General features: G+C 34.2%; 1 protein-coding gene across 1 annotated transcript in view; it reads right to left on the bottom strand.

Moving 5' to 3' along the window:
* Nucleotides 1–20,259, bottom strand: part of LRPPRC (leucine rich pentatricopeptide repeat containing) — a 91,310-nt gene that overhangs the window by 32,429 nt on the left and 38,622 nt on the right. The window contains exons 22-25 of the mRNA XM_084284540.1: nt 19,417–19,502; nt 17,581–17,785; nt 9,929–10,053; nt 9,191–9,297 (exon numbers count right to left, since the gene is read on the bottom strand). Coding sequence (XP_084140666.1) covers nt 9,191–9,297; nt 9,929–10,053; nt 17,581–17,785; nt 19,417–19,502 — 523 coding nt within the window. The remainder of the gene's footprint in view (nt 1–9,190; nt 9,298–9,928; nt 10,054–17,580; nt 17,786–19,416; nt 19,503–20,259) is intronic.

The raw sequence follows: 20,259 nt of genomic DNA, 5'->3' as shown, positions 1-20,259 counted from the left end.
GGTAGATCCATTCATCCTTCTCTTTGCAGCTGAAAAAGCCAGTAATAAGAGACAGCTAACGCTGCTAAGGAAGAAAAATGCTTCACAATGAGTTACATCAACAGCCGAAACAGACTTATGTTACCAGTACCAGAACCAGTTACTGAGATTTAGATGCCAAAGAAATGTCTTGCAAGAAGTCACGTTACTTCTCTGGAGAGACAGCCTTAAACAGACAGCTATGAGAAGCGATGTATGTCATTTCTAACAGCTCTCTCTAACATAAGCCTTAGTGAAACAGCACAGTTGATAGGAAATTCTTGATTTAAAAGCAGATTTTTTTCCCTGATTCCACAAAAGTGCCTATGAAATCGCACAAATTCCATGCAGCTTCAGTGAAGCCTAGGATATCTTTGCACAGCAACTTATTTGAAGATTATTTTTTTTTATTATTTTTACAGTGTAAACACTGTATACTACGTTTGAGTCTTTCCTTATGTGAAAACTCTTAGCAAAATTCCTCACTTTTAGTAAGCAGTGAGTGTATTGCCCGACCAGAATGGTAAAAGAATATTTTCGAGTTTTTGTACCCTTCGTAGCCATCAAGGTCCCATTGATAGATGAAATGGTTAAAGTAAACTTAATTTTTTTTCCATCTTTTTAAATGCTCCTTCTTCAAATTACAATGCATTAGTTTTGCAAAAATACATCAATTAAAACATTTATATTAAAAATAAATCTGATTTAATTGTTGGTTCTGAACATATGAACTTCTACACAATAGTCCAGAAGCTTATAAAAGAAGCTGCTTTAAAGACTGAGGAATCTAAAAATAATTTGTGCATCAAAAAGCATCATTCCTATTACAATCATATCAGATAAAATACATTACTTCTCTAGCTCTGCTCTTCTTTAAGCTATTTTACTACAAGGACAGCATTAGAGCTAGGCCCATCTATGGCAGGCAAAGTAATACTTTTTTTGTACCAGCTCCTTCCACTTGGAAAGAAATTCAGCTCCTCTGTATTTCAAATAAATAATTCTTTGGTGATGGTACAGAAAGAGATCCTCATTTACTTTATTCTTTCTAAACAAAAGAAAACCTTGAGAACTGCTCTAATTAAGACAGGTTTTCTCTACAAAAGAAGTAATTGCTTTTGTTCTTTGTAAACAATTTTACCCAGAAATAAATAACATGGCTAAATACATCCTAACACATAATACTGATTTCTTTGATGAGAAGCTGATCTAAAATATCCTCACACTTGCACAAATTTTTGGGGAGGGTTAACTGTGTGAAAACTTGAATTTAAATTAAATCTGTACCTTCAGTATGACTACTTCAATGTTCAATGACTAGGTTAAGCATTCTGTTGCAGTAGTTTTGAAAATTTTGAGTTGCCTCACTTAAAATTATGCCTTCAAAAACTACCCAACTATTGTGTATATATTATCACTTTTTTCTTAAATATGTATTTGCCACAAAGCTTCTGTCAGTTCTTGCCGACTTAACCAACACAATTAGTACCTACTGAGTAAATACTCAATTTTATTTCTTTCTCTTGAAACAGGAATATATCCTGCTTTGTGCTAGGCAGACATTGAGATGCAAAATTATTTTCTGTAAATACCAGAAGAAAAACAATGCTGAAGTTGTAAATTTTTTTCTTACTCCTGACAACATAGACTGATGCTATGTATGTTTAATGCTATGTATGCTGTTGGAATAGCCCACATTTATCAATGAGATTTCCAAGTGAAACTATGTAGTAAAGTACTGCTACAAAAACTCATTAGAGTAACAACTTCACAACAATAATCATGCTGAAAGAAGACATCAAAAATCTGCAAAGACCCTGCTCTAAAATCCATCCTCTAGGCTGTTCTAGACTGAAAACAGCAAAAATTTGCTTTCTTTGCACTGTAATATGGTTTTACACTGCATGATGAACCCAGACACCACTAGTGTCTGGGTAGCAGTATTTTCTCTCTAACACAATCCCTGGACCCAAGGAAGGATTTACATCTCTTGCCATGATCCCACATTCTAAACACAGTATTTTCTACCTCTCTGGAATGAATTTATTCATTAGTCAACACTTCCGTTTTTCCACTAGAATCAATGAATTAAATTTATTTATTGGGGATATATTCATTTAAATATTAATTTCTTAGAAGAAAGTAAGACATTTTGAGTAGCATGCACTGATCTAGTAAGCACTTTTTTTTTTAATTAACACATGCACACATTCATGGGTACAAAATCCAGCTTCAATAATAGCTGTATCAGAATCCAGTTTCATAAGTAGAAATAATGCTCTTATTAGACTAATAGGACTCAATAATAAGAAAAAAAATAATCTTTTCTTGTAATTATAGGGCTTGTGTGTCTAAAAGCTCTTCATCCTTTCTCCTCCCTCCCAGCTGTATACAGTTACTCTAATAAAAGCTATTACACCCCCTACAAACTACTCCATCTCAGACCACCGTATCTCTAAGTACCTAACACAATTTGCATTACACATTCACAGACATTTAAATTTTGTTCTAATCACCACTGCTCTTTTTCATAAGCAGACCAAACATACATTTTTGTAGGTAAATTTAGACACTAGAGGTAACCATCATTAAACCATACATTAAAAAAAAAAAAAATCCTGCTGTGACAAATCAAGAAAGCATCTTCTCCCAGTAGTTGTTGATTTATTGTTTGTTTTCTTCTTTTGTTTTTATTGCTGGCATAAAATCAGCAAGACTCAATTTTCTGATGTAGATTCTTATAAAAAGCAATCTGGATGAAAGAAGGTTGTAATCTCTCAATATCAAGTAGAAATATTATCATTGTTTTTATGGTAGATTAAATCCAATGGCAACTGGTATCTCAAGGTCTGCTGACAGTGGATGTCACAATTCTTTGCTTAAATCTATTTACCTCCTAAATTAACTTGACATCTGTTGATAGATATATTCCTGTACACTAAACTCACCTAAAATAGTTCTTTTGTCAGGTCTTGAATTTCAGCAACAAATACCTTATCTTGTATGTATTGGTACCATAAATACATATCATTAAAGATATTTCATATATACTTGTTCTTCAGTTCTTCACATAAACATCTTGATACACAAGAGATGGTGTAATACATCCACCTATTAAGTATACATGATATATTTAATATAAGGGTAGGTGAGTGAGAACTCCACACAAAATCTAGTAAAAGGAGTTCTGAAGCCATACACTCTGCATTGACATTTTCAAGGGAGTTCCCTCCTGTGATAGCAAACTTGTGCAGGTTAGTTTTCTATTAAAAATTCTGCCATACGGTTCTGTGATCTTTCCCTATCTCCTAAATACAGTAATCCTCTCAGCCTTCATTTGCAGTAGAACTACAGAGTAGAAACAAGAGCTTTTACTGTTTTATTAAAGGAACTGTTTTAAATCGCATGAGCTAGTGCATTAATTTAGAATGACTTCAAGAATTATTTGTCAAGAAAAAAATTAAAATATCTCTACCAACTTACTGGAAGAGGCTATAAGTACCTAAAAATGCCAGTGATCTGATACCCATTTCAAAGGTATCAAGGTATCATATTAAAAAAAAAAAAAAAAAAAAGTATTTCGCTGTCCAAAGGAATGCAGTTTAGGAAAATACATTTTATCATTACAGAGCAGTACTAACAGAAAACTAGTATTAAGTACACACTAATATGCATGTTATTTCCCAGGAAGATCTAGAAAAAGAAGAAACCAAGTTTATAGGTTATTTCCCTTAGGAAATGAACATTTCTTAACTACACTGAAGCAGTAGGAACGCCAGTATTCTGAACAACATTTTCCACTGGACTTGTACAAGCAAAGAAAAATGAAAGAAGATTTAAGAGTACTCTGGAGATATAATATATATATATTATATATATAATATATTATATATATATATAATTTTTTAAATATTCCACAAGAGGTAATATCTGTATGTTTATCAAAAATTAGTTTATGAACCATTTTTGTTCACCTTATTGAAAACAAAACCGTACAAGTCATTAGATAACAGCATATAGATAAGTCATAAAGAACAGTCAGGTGCTCTTGAAAAAAATAATCTAAAAAGTTGTGTATAACAATGCTGACATTTTTATATAGAAGATACTGGGATGTTTGATTCATGGGAGAATCTACAGAAAATGAATAACAGCTCCAAGATGCTTTAAATTTTATATACTTTTTCAAGTGTCTCCTTTAATGGAAGAGCTATCTAAAACAATAGACAGGAATATCTGAAAAGACAAGGAAAGGAAATTTTAGAAAAATATTGCCAGTCACGATAGCGTGAAGCTTCGGGTGCATGCATGTACAATGTTTTACCATATTAACATACCTTAACACAGATGCTGTTAGCAATGCTGCCTGTGTCATTTTCAGTGTAAAAGCCTACTGATGTTTTGGTTTATGTTTGCAACATACTGCCAAGTACTAGCTACCACTATATTTACATTTTTATGAAGTGTATAAGATCAGATCAAATTGCTTTAACCGTTTCATCACAAAAGATTAAAATTTACTTAAAGAGTAAAGAGGAATTGATTGACTCTTCCATTTCAAGCAATGAAAAAATCATTAATAATTTAAGATTAACACTCATTAATGCTTTCATGTGCTTTATTCTTTTGAATTCTTCCTCTTAGATTCTGATAATAATTTACATTGGTGGTGGTGGTGGTTTTATTGTTTTTGGTTGTGGTAAGGTTTATTTTTTTGTTTGTTTGTTTGTTTTAAAGACAGACTTGATATATAAACCTGACATAGTTATTTTGCCTTCTATTTTGTTACTTAACAGTAACAAAAATTGACCTGTAAATCTGAGTCTGATTTCAACTGGAAAATGGTTTAAAACTGTGCATGTATCAGCCATAGGTGTAAAATGTTCATTTTTACTTTGTAAATGTCATGAACTAAGCCTGCTTTTGCAAAGCAGATTTAAAGAACAGCTTCCTTGGAGCTCTGCTACAGGACTGTTACAGTGCTTACTCATGTACAAGTCTTGCGAGTCTACCACAAAGAGCCAAGTGGGTAGTCTAGATCATGGGCATGACTTCACACACAGATTCAGAGACTATTTTGATAATAGCATTCAGCATGTATAATAAATGAAGGAAAAAGTGCAAGTCTAGAAACACTCAACCATCACACAGGTGAACTACAGATCTTACTGTAAAACTTCAGAAATGACTGAACAGCTAAAATTGATCCCAAGTGACAAAGAACAACTATAACTGTTTAGCTAATTAATTTTTAAGTCTCCATGCACCATGCAAGGAAAATAACAGAGTGAAGGGGGTGGGGGGAAGGAAGCAGGTTCCTTGAAGGTGGTGTAAACTTCCCTTTTCATCTCACCTCTCTCCTGGATGACTCTCACATCAGTCCAGCTCTCAACCATCAGCTAGATCAAGTTTAATAAAACAGCAACAGTGGCAGCTGACAACTGAGTAAAAACAAGGGAATTCAGATTTTCCAGTTCTTACAGGAGGTAAGCAGCTATGGATTGAAAGGGATTCTGGGGAGTAGGCTCTAGAAAATACTCTCGCCACTTAAATGCTGCACTTAAAGAATACCAGGCCATGCAACTCTTCCAGACTCTCAGTTCTACTACCTGAAACAATGGAACAACATGTATGAAGATGACCCTCCATGAGAAAATTCAATTAGATATTATCAAAATGAGACAACATTTTAGAAAACAAGTAAAAAAAAAAAACTGTTCTAGAAGGTAATTGTGTCTGAATCCCTTTTACTGGAAAATTCATGTTTCTTTTAGTCTTTAAGTATCATGTATTAAAAGTAAAAAATTATTTACTTAATCATCTCTTTTTTATGAGAAAAAAAAAAAAGAGAAAAAATCAAAGTCAAAAAGGCAACTAAACAGCCTTTACAAGTAAGGGAAGAAGTTCTATATAACTAGGGCTACAATGGTGTAATTGATGATGATGCTCCTCCAAAGGAAAGCAAGCTAGTAGGTGACTTCATGGTAAGGGACAAGAAGAGAGGGGTACCAAGGTCTGTTTTGATATGATCACTTCTGAAGGACTCATGGCAAAATCTGACACATCAGATGATGCATACTTAAGAACCGAAGACTAAATCACGCTGTGATGAACCCAACAGTAGAACTTCCCAGCATGAGGTAAAAGAGCATCTCCCAGTACATCCTTCTACCTGCACTCTGTGATCACCAGACATGGCTAAAACAAAGCACACCTTCCCTTTGCAGAGAAACTGAAGCTACCTCATTAGAAGGTCTGATCTCTGAAAGAGGCTTTCTGTCTAGCTACCTGCCACAAAACAAATGAGAATAGACTTCAAAACCTTAACCAGAGTCTAGCAACACTACAAACTGTTAGCTTACCAACCACGCTATGAAGCCTCAGAACCTAGTGGTATTGGCCCTTCTGCCTCAAGTCTTCTCTTTTATTGCCTCAAAGAGAGAATCACAGCACCAAACTATGCGCTGCAATTTACTTGGTCTGGTATTAGTCAGGCACATTCTTTGGTCACACTGATTATTCTTTAGTTGTCTTTTATGCTATCATTCTCTACTTAGTCTTCCTGCCCTACCAACAAGGAGCTGTGCCCCAGAGCTTTGAGCTTTCTTGCTATGGCAACATCCCTTAACATGAGCTTTTATATATATATATATATAAATATATAAATATATATATATATATATTTATCTCTGCATGCACATTTTTGTTACCAGATTATGTACATACACAACTGACCCCCCCACCTTTTTTTTTTTTTTAAAAAAAAAAAGAACCGCACCCAAATCTTCCCCTTCTTTTTCCACTATTGTCATTCAGCTGTATTTTACCAGAGATTGAGATTTAAGAGTTATTTTCTTTTCCTAGGGTTTTGAGTTGCAATTTTTTCAAAGCAGCAGTTGCCACTTTCACAGGAGCATCCAACAGATCTCTGATTTCTAAAAGTAACAAGAGAAAGCTGAGGCAGTGGTCTCCAATAGAAAGAACCCCATTTATAAGACCATAACCTCCGGAGTCTTCATTTCCTTAGCGCCTATAGATATTTTTTTTCCCGTTTTCATTCATACCTTTTTAGATACTCTTTATTAATTCTTCAGATACTACAATAACAAATGATACCACTAAAATGAATTGATCACTATAATCAGCAGTACATGATAAAGTGTACACTGACAGGCAATAGATGTCTAACATGCAACTACTTCTCTAAAGATCAAGTGACCCCAAATTTGATCGACCTTTACTGAATGTTTCTTCAACAGGAAATGAAAATAGAAAAACTATCTGAGATGGCCAGCAAGAGAAGAAATTTAGCTGCAAAAAACACTGCTGGAGAAAATGATATACATACAGCCAGTACTCCATCTTCCACATTATACACAGCATGGCTTCGACTTCACAACAAAACAAAAAAAGCGAACAGTAACTTGTTGATGGACTAAAACTAGTTTCTTCCCCAGCAAGATATGAATTAAGACTTTTTTTCCCTTGAAGAAAAGAAGTCTTGGAAAATACCTAAATTATTCTTACATAAAAATACCTAAAAATAACACCTGATACAGTGATTGATTTTGTGCCCCTTGATTCACTGGTAAATCACATGCATAGCTAAATTTCTGTATTCCTAAAAAATTTAAACCTTTTTTTGTTCCTCAACAACATATACAAAGATGAAATTCATACTTCGTGGAAGCTAGGTAAGAGCAGGAAATCCTACTCTAAAGAGCCTAAAGAGACGGGAGAAGTTCCATTTCATCTCCAGATACCAGGTGCTCAGATTCACACTTATGTCTCTCTGTGGTTACTGACACTTGACAATTCAACACCAAATACTGAATATATGCAGAGATAAAATTGGCACCTATTAAAACAACAATTTCAAATAATAATTTGAAAATAATTATTAAATTATTCTAATTTGATAATAATTTGTTCATTTGCTTACTATCCAATTCACGAATGCTGAACTGTAGCCATCAATAGAAGTGTTGAGAAATTAAATACAGAAGTCTAAGAAACTCTTACTTCCAGTTCTGAGATTTGTACATCCTATATGCTTTAATCACTATCAAAAGAACTCAACTCCTCACTGTCTTGTTAGATACCGATATTTCAGTTCTTCTTTATTATTAGATTAAGCTCCAAAAGACCATCCCTGAGCAAAAATATTTGTTTTCAAAGGATGCTCAGCACTTCTGTCCTCAAAGCAGTAGTATTGTTCTATCACAGAGCAGACCTTCAGTTAACAGATTTTTTAAAAGAACGATTTCTATTGGATAGTAATTCAAGTAAGGATAACTGGTATCTCAAATATTTTAACAGAACTAGAAAAAAAAGGCAAGTTTTATCTTAGGAAGGAAAAAAAAAAACAGAAAAAATAGGTTACAGTTACATACATAATACAAAAAAGATAAGGACTGAGTATCACTTTTTCTGCAAGATCCCTCCCCTCTTACACATTAACTTGTAAACTTATGCAGCATTTTAACAACATACAACTGTGCTAAGAAGAAAAATAATCACAATCTGGGCAGACTCTGCAGCTGCCCCTTTGACTTATCAATTTCAGTAAGCACAATTTCAATCAAGTCTAGATAAAATATACTAATCCTAAATAGACCAAGTTTGTCACCTACCACTTCCTATAAGCTGCTTACTACCCTGAAAGAGAGAGAACGAGAGAGAGAAAGAGAGAGAAAGAGAGAGAGAAGAAATGCTAAATTAAATGCCAAACAGTAGCAGACAGCTCTTGTTTGGCTGATTAACTTGTAGACAAGCATTACAAATAAATCTGAGCATGGTCTGCAGCAAATTAAATTCCAGTGCTTTTAAGAACAAAGAATTCCTTCGGAAAGAGGATTAGCAACTTTACACCCAGGAATGCCAGTTTAATTTAATTGTTCCACAATCCGATATTTAATATGCAAATATCATTTTGATATATAACAGCAAATTTGAAAACGTGAGGAAACAATTTCAATATATAACAAGACTGTCTCTCTTCTGAACTGTAATTATACAAAATAAAGCTGGTCGAGGCTTTTTTTTTCATTATTAGGATTGAATTCTATTAACGTGAATCAGAACAAGTCTAATTAAAGGTTAAAAACTTTAAATGTTTCTAATTAAGAGTCTAAATGGCTGCATGAATAGAGTACTATAGTTAAAATCCTACCTCAATGACCTTCCTAGCCTCTTTGTATTTTCCTGTTTGCAAGAAGGCAAAGAAGAGATCATAGAGAGCCATCATGTCACCATATTCTCTGCTTATAAAATCTGAAACTAAAGAAAACAAAAATGATTTACTAAATGAATTCAAGCATTTTAATATACATGTTGAATTTTCTTAATACTAATATTTTCTATTTTCCAAGCATCACAAAACTCCGTACATTAATGTATACATACACATATATATCAAATACGTTTTGAAGCGTATGGCACAATCACAACATATTGCACAATCTGCTGTAGCTTTGTGGTTAAGCATGCTTAAACTGTTTTTCTGTTGAGCTGCACTACATTTTGAATTACATTCAACAAAACAGACTGTATGCTGGCATCCTTGGCTTATGCCAAGTGTGAATTTAAGTTCTCTTAACTACACAACTATTTCAGAAACATATGTGTGGAAAAGTTGTTTTTTAGAAGTGATATATATATATATATAGAACAAGTATTAACACTAATCTTTGAAAACTTGTTGCTGTATTACCCGAACAATAGAATTCTTCTCCATTTAAAATCAATATCCATTTTTCAATCATTAGGCATCATTTAAATGCTTTAAAGTAACACAAAAGTATGAAATTTTGTTCTTCCCGATGACATAAATGCTATAAATTATCATGGAAGAAAAACCTCCAGAAAGCACTCCATATAACCAGACAGTACTTGACTACATACAACCAACCTTTTTGCAGAAGATCAGCATCTCCTTTCTCTATGAGTCTACAGTAGATGTTATGAAGCTGAAGAATTTTCCCGTGCTTCTTATAACAGCCCATTAAAGCTTCCAGAGCAGCAGGCATGTCATCCCTCATGGAAAAAAAAAAAAAAAAGAAAGAATAAAAATAAGTAAATAGCAAAACTGAGCAGGAGTAGACTATTATGAATCCACTTTGGTCTTGAAGATTTCAAGGAGAATTTATGTACAGATCTATAATACAGAAGAGTATTTTATTCCCCACCACCCCCAATATTCCAGATATTTTCAAATAACGGGTAAAGTTTTTCTACAAGCAAATATCATGTATGCTTGATAGCCACATAAATAAAAACAGAATTACAGTTTTAGGCTCAAAGCTCCTTGCTGTGTAATTTTTGAGTTCACGATCACTGTTCATTACAAATTAAACAAAGGTTTAAATGCTCTGCATCATCATTAGATACACTTAATTTTTGAATTAAAATTCTTAAATTCTGTCGTATGTTACTGTGACAAAATACCAATTCCACAGAAATTTGTTTATATTCCAGAGTTCCATTTTTCTTGTTAGTATGTAATATTGTGCAGAATACACTGCCTGCAAACGTCTCTGTTTAGACATTTTCAATTTTTAAGCTCTTTAAAATTTTTCCACAGCATTTTTATTTCAGTAGAAATCCTCAGGGTCAACCTAGTTAAACACAGCTCTTGAGATTGCTTTATGCTTGTTTCATACCTTTAAAGACTAGCTATAAATCACCAGGTTTATTTCCATTCCTTTTCTTCCATTACAATTGCAGGGTTAGCATTTACCCATTCTATATAAAGGTCAGAAACCAATGCATATTTTCTGTAATAAAAGTGTACTTTTTTTGCACTGAATTTAACAATATATTGAGGTACCAAAATGTACTCTGTGCTGACCTATCCATGACACAGAGTCATGGTACTAGTAAATTAGTGCATAAGATACTGACCTCCTTAAATGCAGACTTAGTCACAAGCCTTTCAGCAGTAAATACCAGTAACAAGTACAATATTTCCACTTTTGTTATCTCAGTCCATTGGTGACTTTTTTTCTGCTGTGTATACAATATTAATGCCTTCAGAAGTACAGCTAATCATAATAAGTAACTGAAAAGCCATAAAAACAAACAGATTTGGAACTGTAAAAAGTAACCAACAAATGTAACCTTTAAGATCCTGAACTGTACAACTAACAGAGCTAAGTCAGATGCTGCAGACCCTTTTTCAAAGAATTACAAACCAATAAAAAAAAAAAAAAAAAAAAAAAAAAAGAGGACCACCACTGAAACAGTGGTAAACAACATGTAAGTTACTCTTTGAAGGAAGAAATTCACAATTAAATGAGTCAAACCAAGATGACACACACAAAATTTAATAAGTACAAACAGTCAATAAGACCGCATTTTAGATTTCAAAAAGACTATCAAATACAGGGTGGTGGAAGAAGGTAAGAGGAAAGATCACTTAATAGAAGCAGCCAAAGGCTATAATAAAAGTGACTTGAGATGATGATTTTGCATTCCTGAAGCAACTTTATTATCGATCATCTCAGCCTTAACAAATTAAGTTATTCTGTTAAAACACGTTAAGTCAGATGTCTCCTCCTCACACGGAGATTTCTTGTGCAGCACACATTTTGCTTTTTCAAAGAATGAACCATCTATATTACTACATACTATCTCATCTCTTTTTTGATTTTTTTTTTTTTTTGAGTAAAACACGGAATTCATTTTGCTCACTGATACTGGCGTCCTGAAAATACACCTAAGATGACGGATTTCTACCTTATCCCCCTTACTGAGCCCTGTTTACAGTGCATCTTCTGGCACCCCATGGAGTCATTTGAATTTTTGTCATTTGGGGTGAAGACTAAATTACAGGTTAATTTCAAAACTGCAAGTAGATGTTGCAGGCTAGATTACTGTCATAAAAGAGAAATACCATGGTAGTTACCATAGACAGATATAAAGCTTTATATAATCAGTATTTTTCTCCTGCTTTAGATGCAAGTTCAGTTAACATCTTAAAAAAACAGTTTTACAGAGAACGACTCTATTTCTAAGGAGGCACAACAACATTTATACATTCAAATTGAAGTTTTCAGTGATAAATCTAGCTTTTCAGATTGATGCTCAAACAGCCATAGTATTGTCTTAGCTGTATTCCTAAAGGATTAAAGTGACTGTTTTTAGGTCAAAGCTATCAATAAATGAACAAATAATTTGAATGTCATTCAAAAAGAAGCATTAAGGGTTTTCTAGTCTCTAAATGTATGCTTCTGGAGGCATTAATACTGTATATGCAGAGAAAAAAGTCAGCAAAGGACCAAGATTACAAAAATGGAAATATTGTACTTGTTACTGGTACTCATAGCTCACAGGTTCCCAAATAACTCTGCATTTAAGGAGGTCAGTATCTTGTACGCACATTTACCAGGCATTTGTTTTTAATCTATCAAAATCTGACATATTTGTTCTGTTGCATTCAAGCAACCAACTGGTCATCCAGAGTTTTCTAGTGAACAGCATCTATAAATCCGATCAACAACAAAACTGGCAACCAACAAATGTATAGCAGAGGTACAGAAGTTCAGCCTTATTTCGATGTATTTCTTCAAAAAATATTTGTACTACTATTTAAAAAAAATAATCTTACGCTTATACTTGAGTTAAAATGATTTACTTAACAACCTGCACTATTTCTCAATTGTCACTGCCTGCAATTAATTCTGAATATGTACCGGCAACTACTTTTGTAAGACAGTCCTGTTAGGAAAACAGAAAGAAAATTAGAAACCTACTATAAGCTTCAAACTTCAAGTACAGGTAAGATTTTAGTGTGCTGCTTCTTATGACTCACTAACAAACAAAAAAAAAAAAAAAAAGAAAAAGCTGCACAAAAAAGAATTTCCACATTTTAAGAAAATTCTGTTTAGGCACCAGGATTTTAAGCTAATAAACAACTGTGCATTTGAAAACTTTTGGCAGTCTTTCTGTACAAACTTATGCATGTCAGATACCCTTTTATCTCACCAAAGGATTACTTACTACACAACTAGATTAAAAGCCTGGTCCAAAATTACTATTTAATTAATATGGATCAAGTCACAAAAGAAATAAAGCCATATACTCTTAGCCACATAGGAAAATCTGACTTCCAGGGGCAGTTTGCACAAAATTCCTATTTAAAACGTGAACAGATATGCTCCATGCCTCATTTTCTGTTGGCCAGACTCTACAGGTTTTTTTGTTTGTTTTTTTTTTTCAGTTGCTCACAGACAGTATTTGTTCAAAGCTAATATCTATTACACTTAAGGCTTTGTATGTTTCCCCCCCCCGTGTCGAAACACGTTCCCTTAAAACCAAAGCTATACGATTATCTTCAAATGACAGGAGAAGCCTCAGTCATGACTTTATTATGCTTGCCCCTTAAGTAACCCCCCAGGAGTCCCAGTTCAGCATTATCTTTCAACTAAACTGGAGTTAGAGTTAAGATCACAGAAGTTTCTGGATTCATGTTTTCTGTTTGGGATGCCTATGAAGTCCAAGATACCAGGGGTGCAAACCTCCAAAAACATTTGCATGGGCAGTTTTACTTGCAGAAAGCTAAGGAGACAGAACTAGTCAAATGTCTCAGCGTTTGCAGAAGACTGGCTAAACACCATGCCTGGCTATAACAGCCCCCTTCAATTTCAGCAAGCCACTCCCCTCTTGCTTCAAGAAGGCAGCACTAAAGCTAACCCTTTTACTTGTAATAAACAACTTTCCCAACCAGAGAGTCTGCCTGATAAAACTAAGACTCCAAATATTGATTTTAATTGGAATGAAGTGCTGCAACATTATGCATAAAGCTTTAGTGAAGTGGCAATTTACCTAAGGGGTTTACTGATTGAAAAGCTCTCAAACCTGAAACCACTAGAGAGGTAGAAAGAAAAAAGGGACTCTCTGGGGTGGGGGTGGAGGGTAGATGGGTAAAACAAATCCCTCTCTACAAATCTGAAGCAGATGTTAGTGTAGAGGGAAGTCAATTCAGCAAGGTACAATCAGCTTTACAAAAATTATTCTGTTAAAAGAGAACGGGCTCTTGAAAGAGCTAAATGTTTTTCTGTTCATTTGCTATACTAAGGAATCTTCAAGGAGACTGGTGTTGCAATTACAACTAATCCTCCCCAAAAAATTAACTGTGTTGAAGGCTTTGTAATTTCCCTAGGTACAATTTAGCTGTCACTTACTTTAAAATTTACTCAAACATGCGTTCCGAACAGCACTAACTTCACATGTCAAGTGCTTTCCAGCCAATTGAGTCTAAACTGGAAGTCGGTGTTAAACAACTGAATGATTAGACAAGATAGCTCATTTCCCTGCTCTTTTGTTCAGAATAAAATGCCACATTTACATTATCAGACTCAACAGGATTTTCTGACAGAGGGAGAAAAAACCCCAGCGAACACTGTCCGTACTGAGCACATGAAGCCTGTCATTTACCAATCATCCTTCAAAAAGCAATAGCCATGAATGTAACTTAATTACGACCCAATGATCCTTGACGAAAAATCATCTTATCACTGTCCTGTCCCCATAGGGCAAATGAGACACTTTTGTCCTTTGGCACTGATGATGCTAAATTCCTAATTGCAATAATGGAGTAAGAGAGCCAAACATCCTTAATTTCATTGCAACACCTACAGAGTTTTAATGCAAATATCTAAAATAAAGCTGCTGAAAATCTGAAAAACTGTCCCTATCAGAGATGTTTTTGCCAAAAAATACCACATAATTTAAAAAGATGTCTATTTTTAACAGTAAATTTAAAAGTCAAGTAACTTGTACGTGCCAAAGCATCACCTCAAACAAGATCAGGTGAATTTAACTCTGTGAAAACAAGAAGAAAAATTGTCAAGGCACTGGATGCATGCCATCTGCTACATAAGAAATTAAATATGGCTTTATATGAAATTAATCACAACCCAGCACACAATACTTTAATGGACAATGCTGTATTAAAATGCACCAATCATTTTTAAAGAAATACAAATGAGCTACAGCCTTTTGATCTCTAAAAATACAGCTATTCACCACTTGTGCTCAGTGACTTAAAACTACAGAATTATTTTTTTTCATGCAGTCTACATTTTCAGTGGTTTCCTTCAAATTTTCTTCCCTCTCCTGAAACAGTAAAATGTGTAAACTTCATACCTGAGGATGTTCTTGTTTATTTCCTTTCTCAAAGCTAATACTTTACAAGGGGAACACTAATAAAGTCATGGTAATAAGAAACTTGATGTGGTTCCTGTCTTAAAGTTCGAAACTCCTATTTTTGGTTTTATGAAAGTTAGCTTGTGCAGCTTTCTTGGAAGAAAAAGAATTATATGTACTTATTGTATCTGTTAATTTCTCCTGCTGTAAATAGGTATTATCGAAGTACTGTATAGCACCAGAGCAGGCAGTAATCAACAATTCTATTTTTTTCTTTTCCACGTTCCACTACAAAGTCTCACTTGTAAGCACTAGGACTTAACAAGAATTTCAGAATATTCATGAGTGGGCACAGAGAAGAGGGTTAGATGAAAACATTTTAAACTCAGAATTGTCGAGATCTTCAAAAGCAAACCAGATTCCTTTACAAGCAATTAAAAAGTTTGAATTAATTTAAGAACACAAAACACTAGCTCAAACGCTGCTGTGGAACATTAAAAAAAAACATTTCACGGCTAATTTCAGAGCCATGCTGATGATCTGCAGCTAAATGACAGCATTTCAGTAATGATACTTGAACTGCAGGATGGCAAATAGTAAGCACTACTGCTGAAAGAAATGACTAATGCTTATTTCAGTCACTCAACTTTCAAAAACTCTCAAGATCTCCACAATAAAAATCAGTGAAATGCAGTCATTCCTTCAAAGCAAACTATCTGCAAAAAGCTTGCCCCTTCTGTTCAGTCTAACACTGGAGAGGAAGCAAGTCTTTCCTCTTGTAAGAAGGCAGAAAAAAACATTGGAAATTAGCATTCTTTGTACTGTATTTATATATAATGAAAAATATTAAGTTATACAGCTGAGTACTGATGACTTGTAGTCTTACAGCTCCACAGGAAGGAATTGCTTTCTTTTTTAAAAGACAGTCTAGTCTCATCAAGTCTCTTTATAAAGAGCACACAAAGTTTTAAAAGAAGTTTTACCAAATGTTTATAATACAAAAGAATGTGGGAATCTGGGAATCAAGATAAAATAGCAGCATTCTTTCCCATCCCCCTTTGCATCCACACATGATCACATCACATCACCATACCACTTCCAGTGAACAGAACCCAGTACTACCACATGTCAGTGTGCATAAAGCAATTATGTAATATGCAACCACTCTTGCTGTGCACTGTAAAGCAAAGATATTTTTCCAACACATTAGTTACATATGATTGCAGTTAAATTACCTTCATAAACATCTGCCTCGTCTTGTGATATAACTAAGGCAGTGCTGCTGACTGCAAAGGTGTAATCTGTACACTCACAACTAGAGGACTAGTTCTCTAAAATACTGTTTTTACAAGAGAACATGCATGCATCCACCAAGAGTTCCACCTTTATGACACGAATTCTTGGATACAGAAAACGTTGTAAAGACTTTGTGAACCCATCTTTGAGGTTGACATATATGAAAAAAGTGAGTATTTCATGGTATTCTATAGGCATTATATTAATATCAAATATAATATTAAGCCAACAACATCTAATACATATATGAAACAAACTGCAATAAACTTATCAGTCACTGTAGCTGTAAAAGATTAAAATCCAACAAGTACATAAATGACATGCTTAAAAAAAAAAAAGACTGTGCATACAGTAGGAAAGCAAAAAGGAATCCTTGGTTCAATTTCAGTTAGAAATTGTTATATAGTTCATATATATATTAATATAAACATCCTGCCTCATCAAAAAGGTTATGCATAGAGCAGCGCTCATGGAATTACAGATACTTCCTTCCAGAATGAGTGCACGAACTTCCCTTTCTGTGGTAAAAGGTGTTAATAGTATATATGGGAAAATCACAGTAGAGAAATCAGTCAGTACTTTCCTCGAATTTAAATTCAGCGACATAGTCTATAGGCAGTAATATCAAATTATCTGAATAATTGTGTGAATTGGAAATATTTCAATGTCCAAACACACCCCTTCAGCTCACCTGAGATCAATTGTATGGCTCAGCAAAATAATAGTTTTGATGGGAAAAACACATACTTAACCACAAGAGCTGAGTGTACTTAGCATGCTCTGAATAGCCATCCTGTCAAACAGACTTCAGAACCATCTTATTTGCAAGCATATTTCAAAATACAGCCACTTCACCTCTGGTGCGTCCATAAAACATACCTGTTGTTCCCACAACGATACCATCATGTGACGTGTAACTGACAAAAAGCACCTTACAAACAGATTATTCATTCACAGTACTCTGAGATCGCTCAAAGTATGAATGGCAAGCATGTGTAAGTTTACATACAAAAGCACTTCCACACACCAATGTGTAACCACTGCACACAGCACACACAGGTCACACAACAAATAAATATTTTATCATAACTTGTTTCCTCTAGCTCAAACATAGCTTACTTTTCAAGGTGAACTGTAATCAGAGGGGAATAAAGGGCAGCAGTTTCTGCCAACCCCAGGTTCACAATGGTCTCGTGTAACCGATTCACTGTTTCAACTTCACCTCGCATGGCAGCGGCATTAAGAAGGCGAAAAAAAGATGCAACCGCTCTATCAGAGATCGGAACGTCCTTCTCTTTCATCTCTGTTAGGACGTTAATAGCATCTACAATGAAACAACACAAAAGACCCTTAGGTAATTTCATGTAGGGAAAACAAACTGCTATTAAAACAGCATTTCAAACCCAGCAGGAATGTAAATTCTGGCGTATAATGCCGATTTCAAGTTAATTACTACTTGCATTTCTAAACGAGACTACAATTATAAATCCACAATAGCATGGTTTTATCATTTTGCTGCAACTTTGACTACAAATTATAGATAGGAACTGTGTGCCCACTCTGTACCACATAACCCTGTATAGTCTGCCCTATAGCTGCAAGATTCTACTAAATGGATGCTTTTATCGTTCAATGCTAACATCTGCTAAATCACTCCATTGTTTCTTCAGCAGATGGCTTGTCACGAGGCCAGATAATAAAGATATGTTTACACTGTATATACAGCCAGACTAATGGTCTGATACCGATAGGGCCTGTTTGCTGTGTCGATACTAATTAGCCAAGGAGAGCCAATGAAAGCTTTCTAACAGACTGCATGTTAAAACATTAGGTTCATTAAGCTTCATTAGTAAGGCAGAAACAAACATTTTGGTATATGGAATAAGTGCATTTTTATAATGTTCTTAATTATTGCATAGATAGAATGTTTTGACCACTTTGCATTTGGCTACATTTATGAATTGTTTTATTTTCCGAAGGACACTCACGCTGTTAAAAGCAAGCTAATCTTTTCAAAGTGCTTTAATGTAGAGGTAGTAATGATCTGATTTATTGTGGTTTAGAGAACATCGGCTTTATTTATTATTTTTTGAACAGTAAGATTAAAAGGTGTGTAAGACAAATTTCAAAGAAGATTATATTTACAAAAAAATATATTAGCTTCTTACTTCGGTTGTACAGTCGTTTAGATACAAAATGTTATGGTGTTATTTAAGCTTGGACCATGTTTTTATTGTGTCAGGTCTTCTACAAAATCACAGACCTCGATATTCGAAGTCATGTTCTAAAGTTGATGACAGTCTAGGGTTCTTTTAAATATCAACCAAATCATGTAAATAATAGAATTATATTAGACTAAATTACCGAAATTGAAGAGCTAACAGCTTAATGCAAACATCTAGCAATCCAAAATAGGCAGTTGGCAGAACACTCATTAAAAGCCAAAATTTCCAGGCAGTTTGACAGAATGACTCTAAAACGCAGTAACAAACACATAAAAGAACAGGAACAGAAAAATATATACTTTATAAAAAGTTAAATGATTTTTTTTTTAGTACTTGGCTCTCATGAGAAGGTTATGTTTATAGGTTTTATGTTCAGCCTTCAGACCTTCTTAAGCAAAAACAAAGCCATTAGTCTAGGCACATACGCAATTTGTGCCATAAGTCATGATCTTCAAACTCAATCCAAACAGCAATGCTAATAAAAACTAGCTGCAGAAATGCAAAAAGCACTGAGCTGTGCAAATGTAAATGACAAGCTTGCCAATCCATTAAAACTAATGGCCTGCACTGTCCAAGCATCTCTGGTTGAATTCACATGCAAATTTGTATGCAAAATGTTCAAGCACTTTTCAGGACATGATATACCATTAATATCAACTCACATTTTTATTCTTGAAGCAAGATACCTTTATTATATAGCAGAAACACAGAATAAAAGCTAAAGGATTACCTTCTAGTCTACCATGCTTTCCTAAGACTTCTACCAGTGCTATGTACTTTCCAGTGTCAAGAGCAACAGGTGAGTTCCTAGGGAAGCTAGGAATTAAAACAATAAAAATTGTATCAGACACTTATATTTTATAAATACAGATTAATTAAAAATTAATTAATTTAAAAACCCAGAAAACTGTGTAACAAAAGAACAGCACTAAGAGGTAAAAGTTGTAAGTGTTAAAAGAAAAATCTGATATACTTAAAAGATGTACCTTAAATATTTTCTGTGCAGCTTCCCACCAACAGAAAACTAAACTACCTAGTTTTAAAGACACAAACGTCCTTATTAATTATTTGGTAGTTTTTGGAAAGGAAAAACCTGTTTCCCATAATCCTGGAAAGAAAACTCAGTCCTCACATCTGGGGTAGTGCTGTACTGTTTTCTATAAAAGAAAGAATGTGAAGCTACTCGCCTACAGTAACAAGTGAAAATCTACTATTTTAAAGTTACTTCTATGTATTTATTTTCTCTTTCCTGGAATTTTAAAAACCAATTCCTCCTCTGTTTTTGCAACAATTTGAAGAGTTGCCTCATAGCAATTTTATGCTATACTCAAGGCAGATCAGTAAAACCATGCTACTGCAGGGAAGCTCCACTAGAAGACTCAATTTTACTTCATACAATCTCACTATGGGGATTGTGGGAGAATGTTAGTGCGGCTAAAATCAATACATTAGTGTTTGCAAAGTGGTGAATTTCTTGGTATTTACAGCTCAATTATTTCTCAGTTTCAAACATTAGCAAAGTGTAATGAGCACCTGCCTATTAACCTACTGTAAAACCAAAGCAAACACTTCA

Source organism: Netta rufina, assembly GCF_964035555.1.
Source record: "Netta rufina genome assembly, chromosome: 3".
NCBI classification, from domain to species: Eukaryota; Metazoa; Chordata; class Aves; order Anseriformes; family Anatidae; genus Netta; species Netta rufina.
This window is presented reverse-complemented; position numbering and strand designations above follow the sequence as displayed.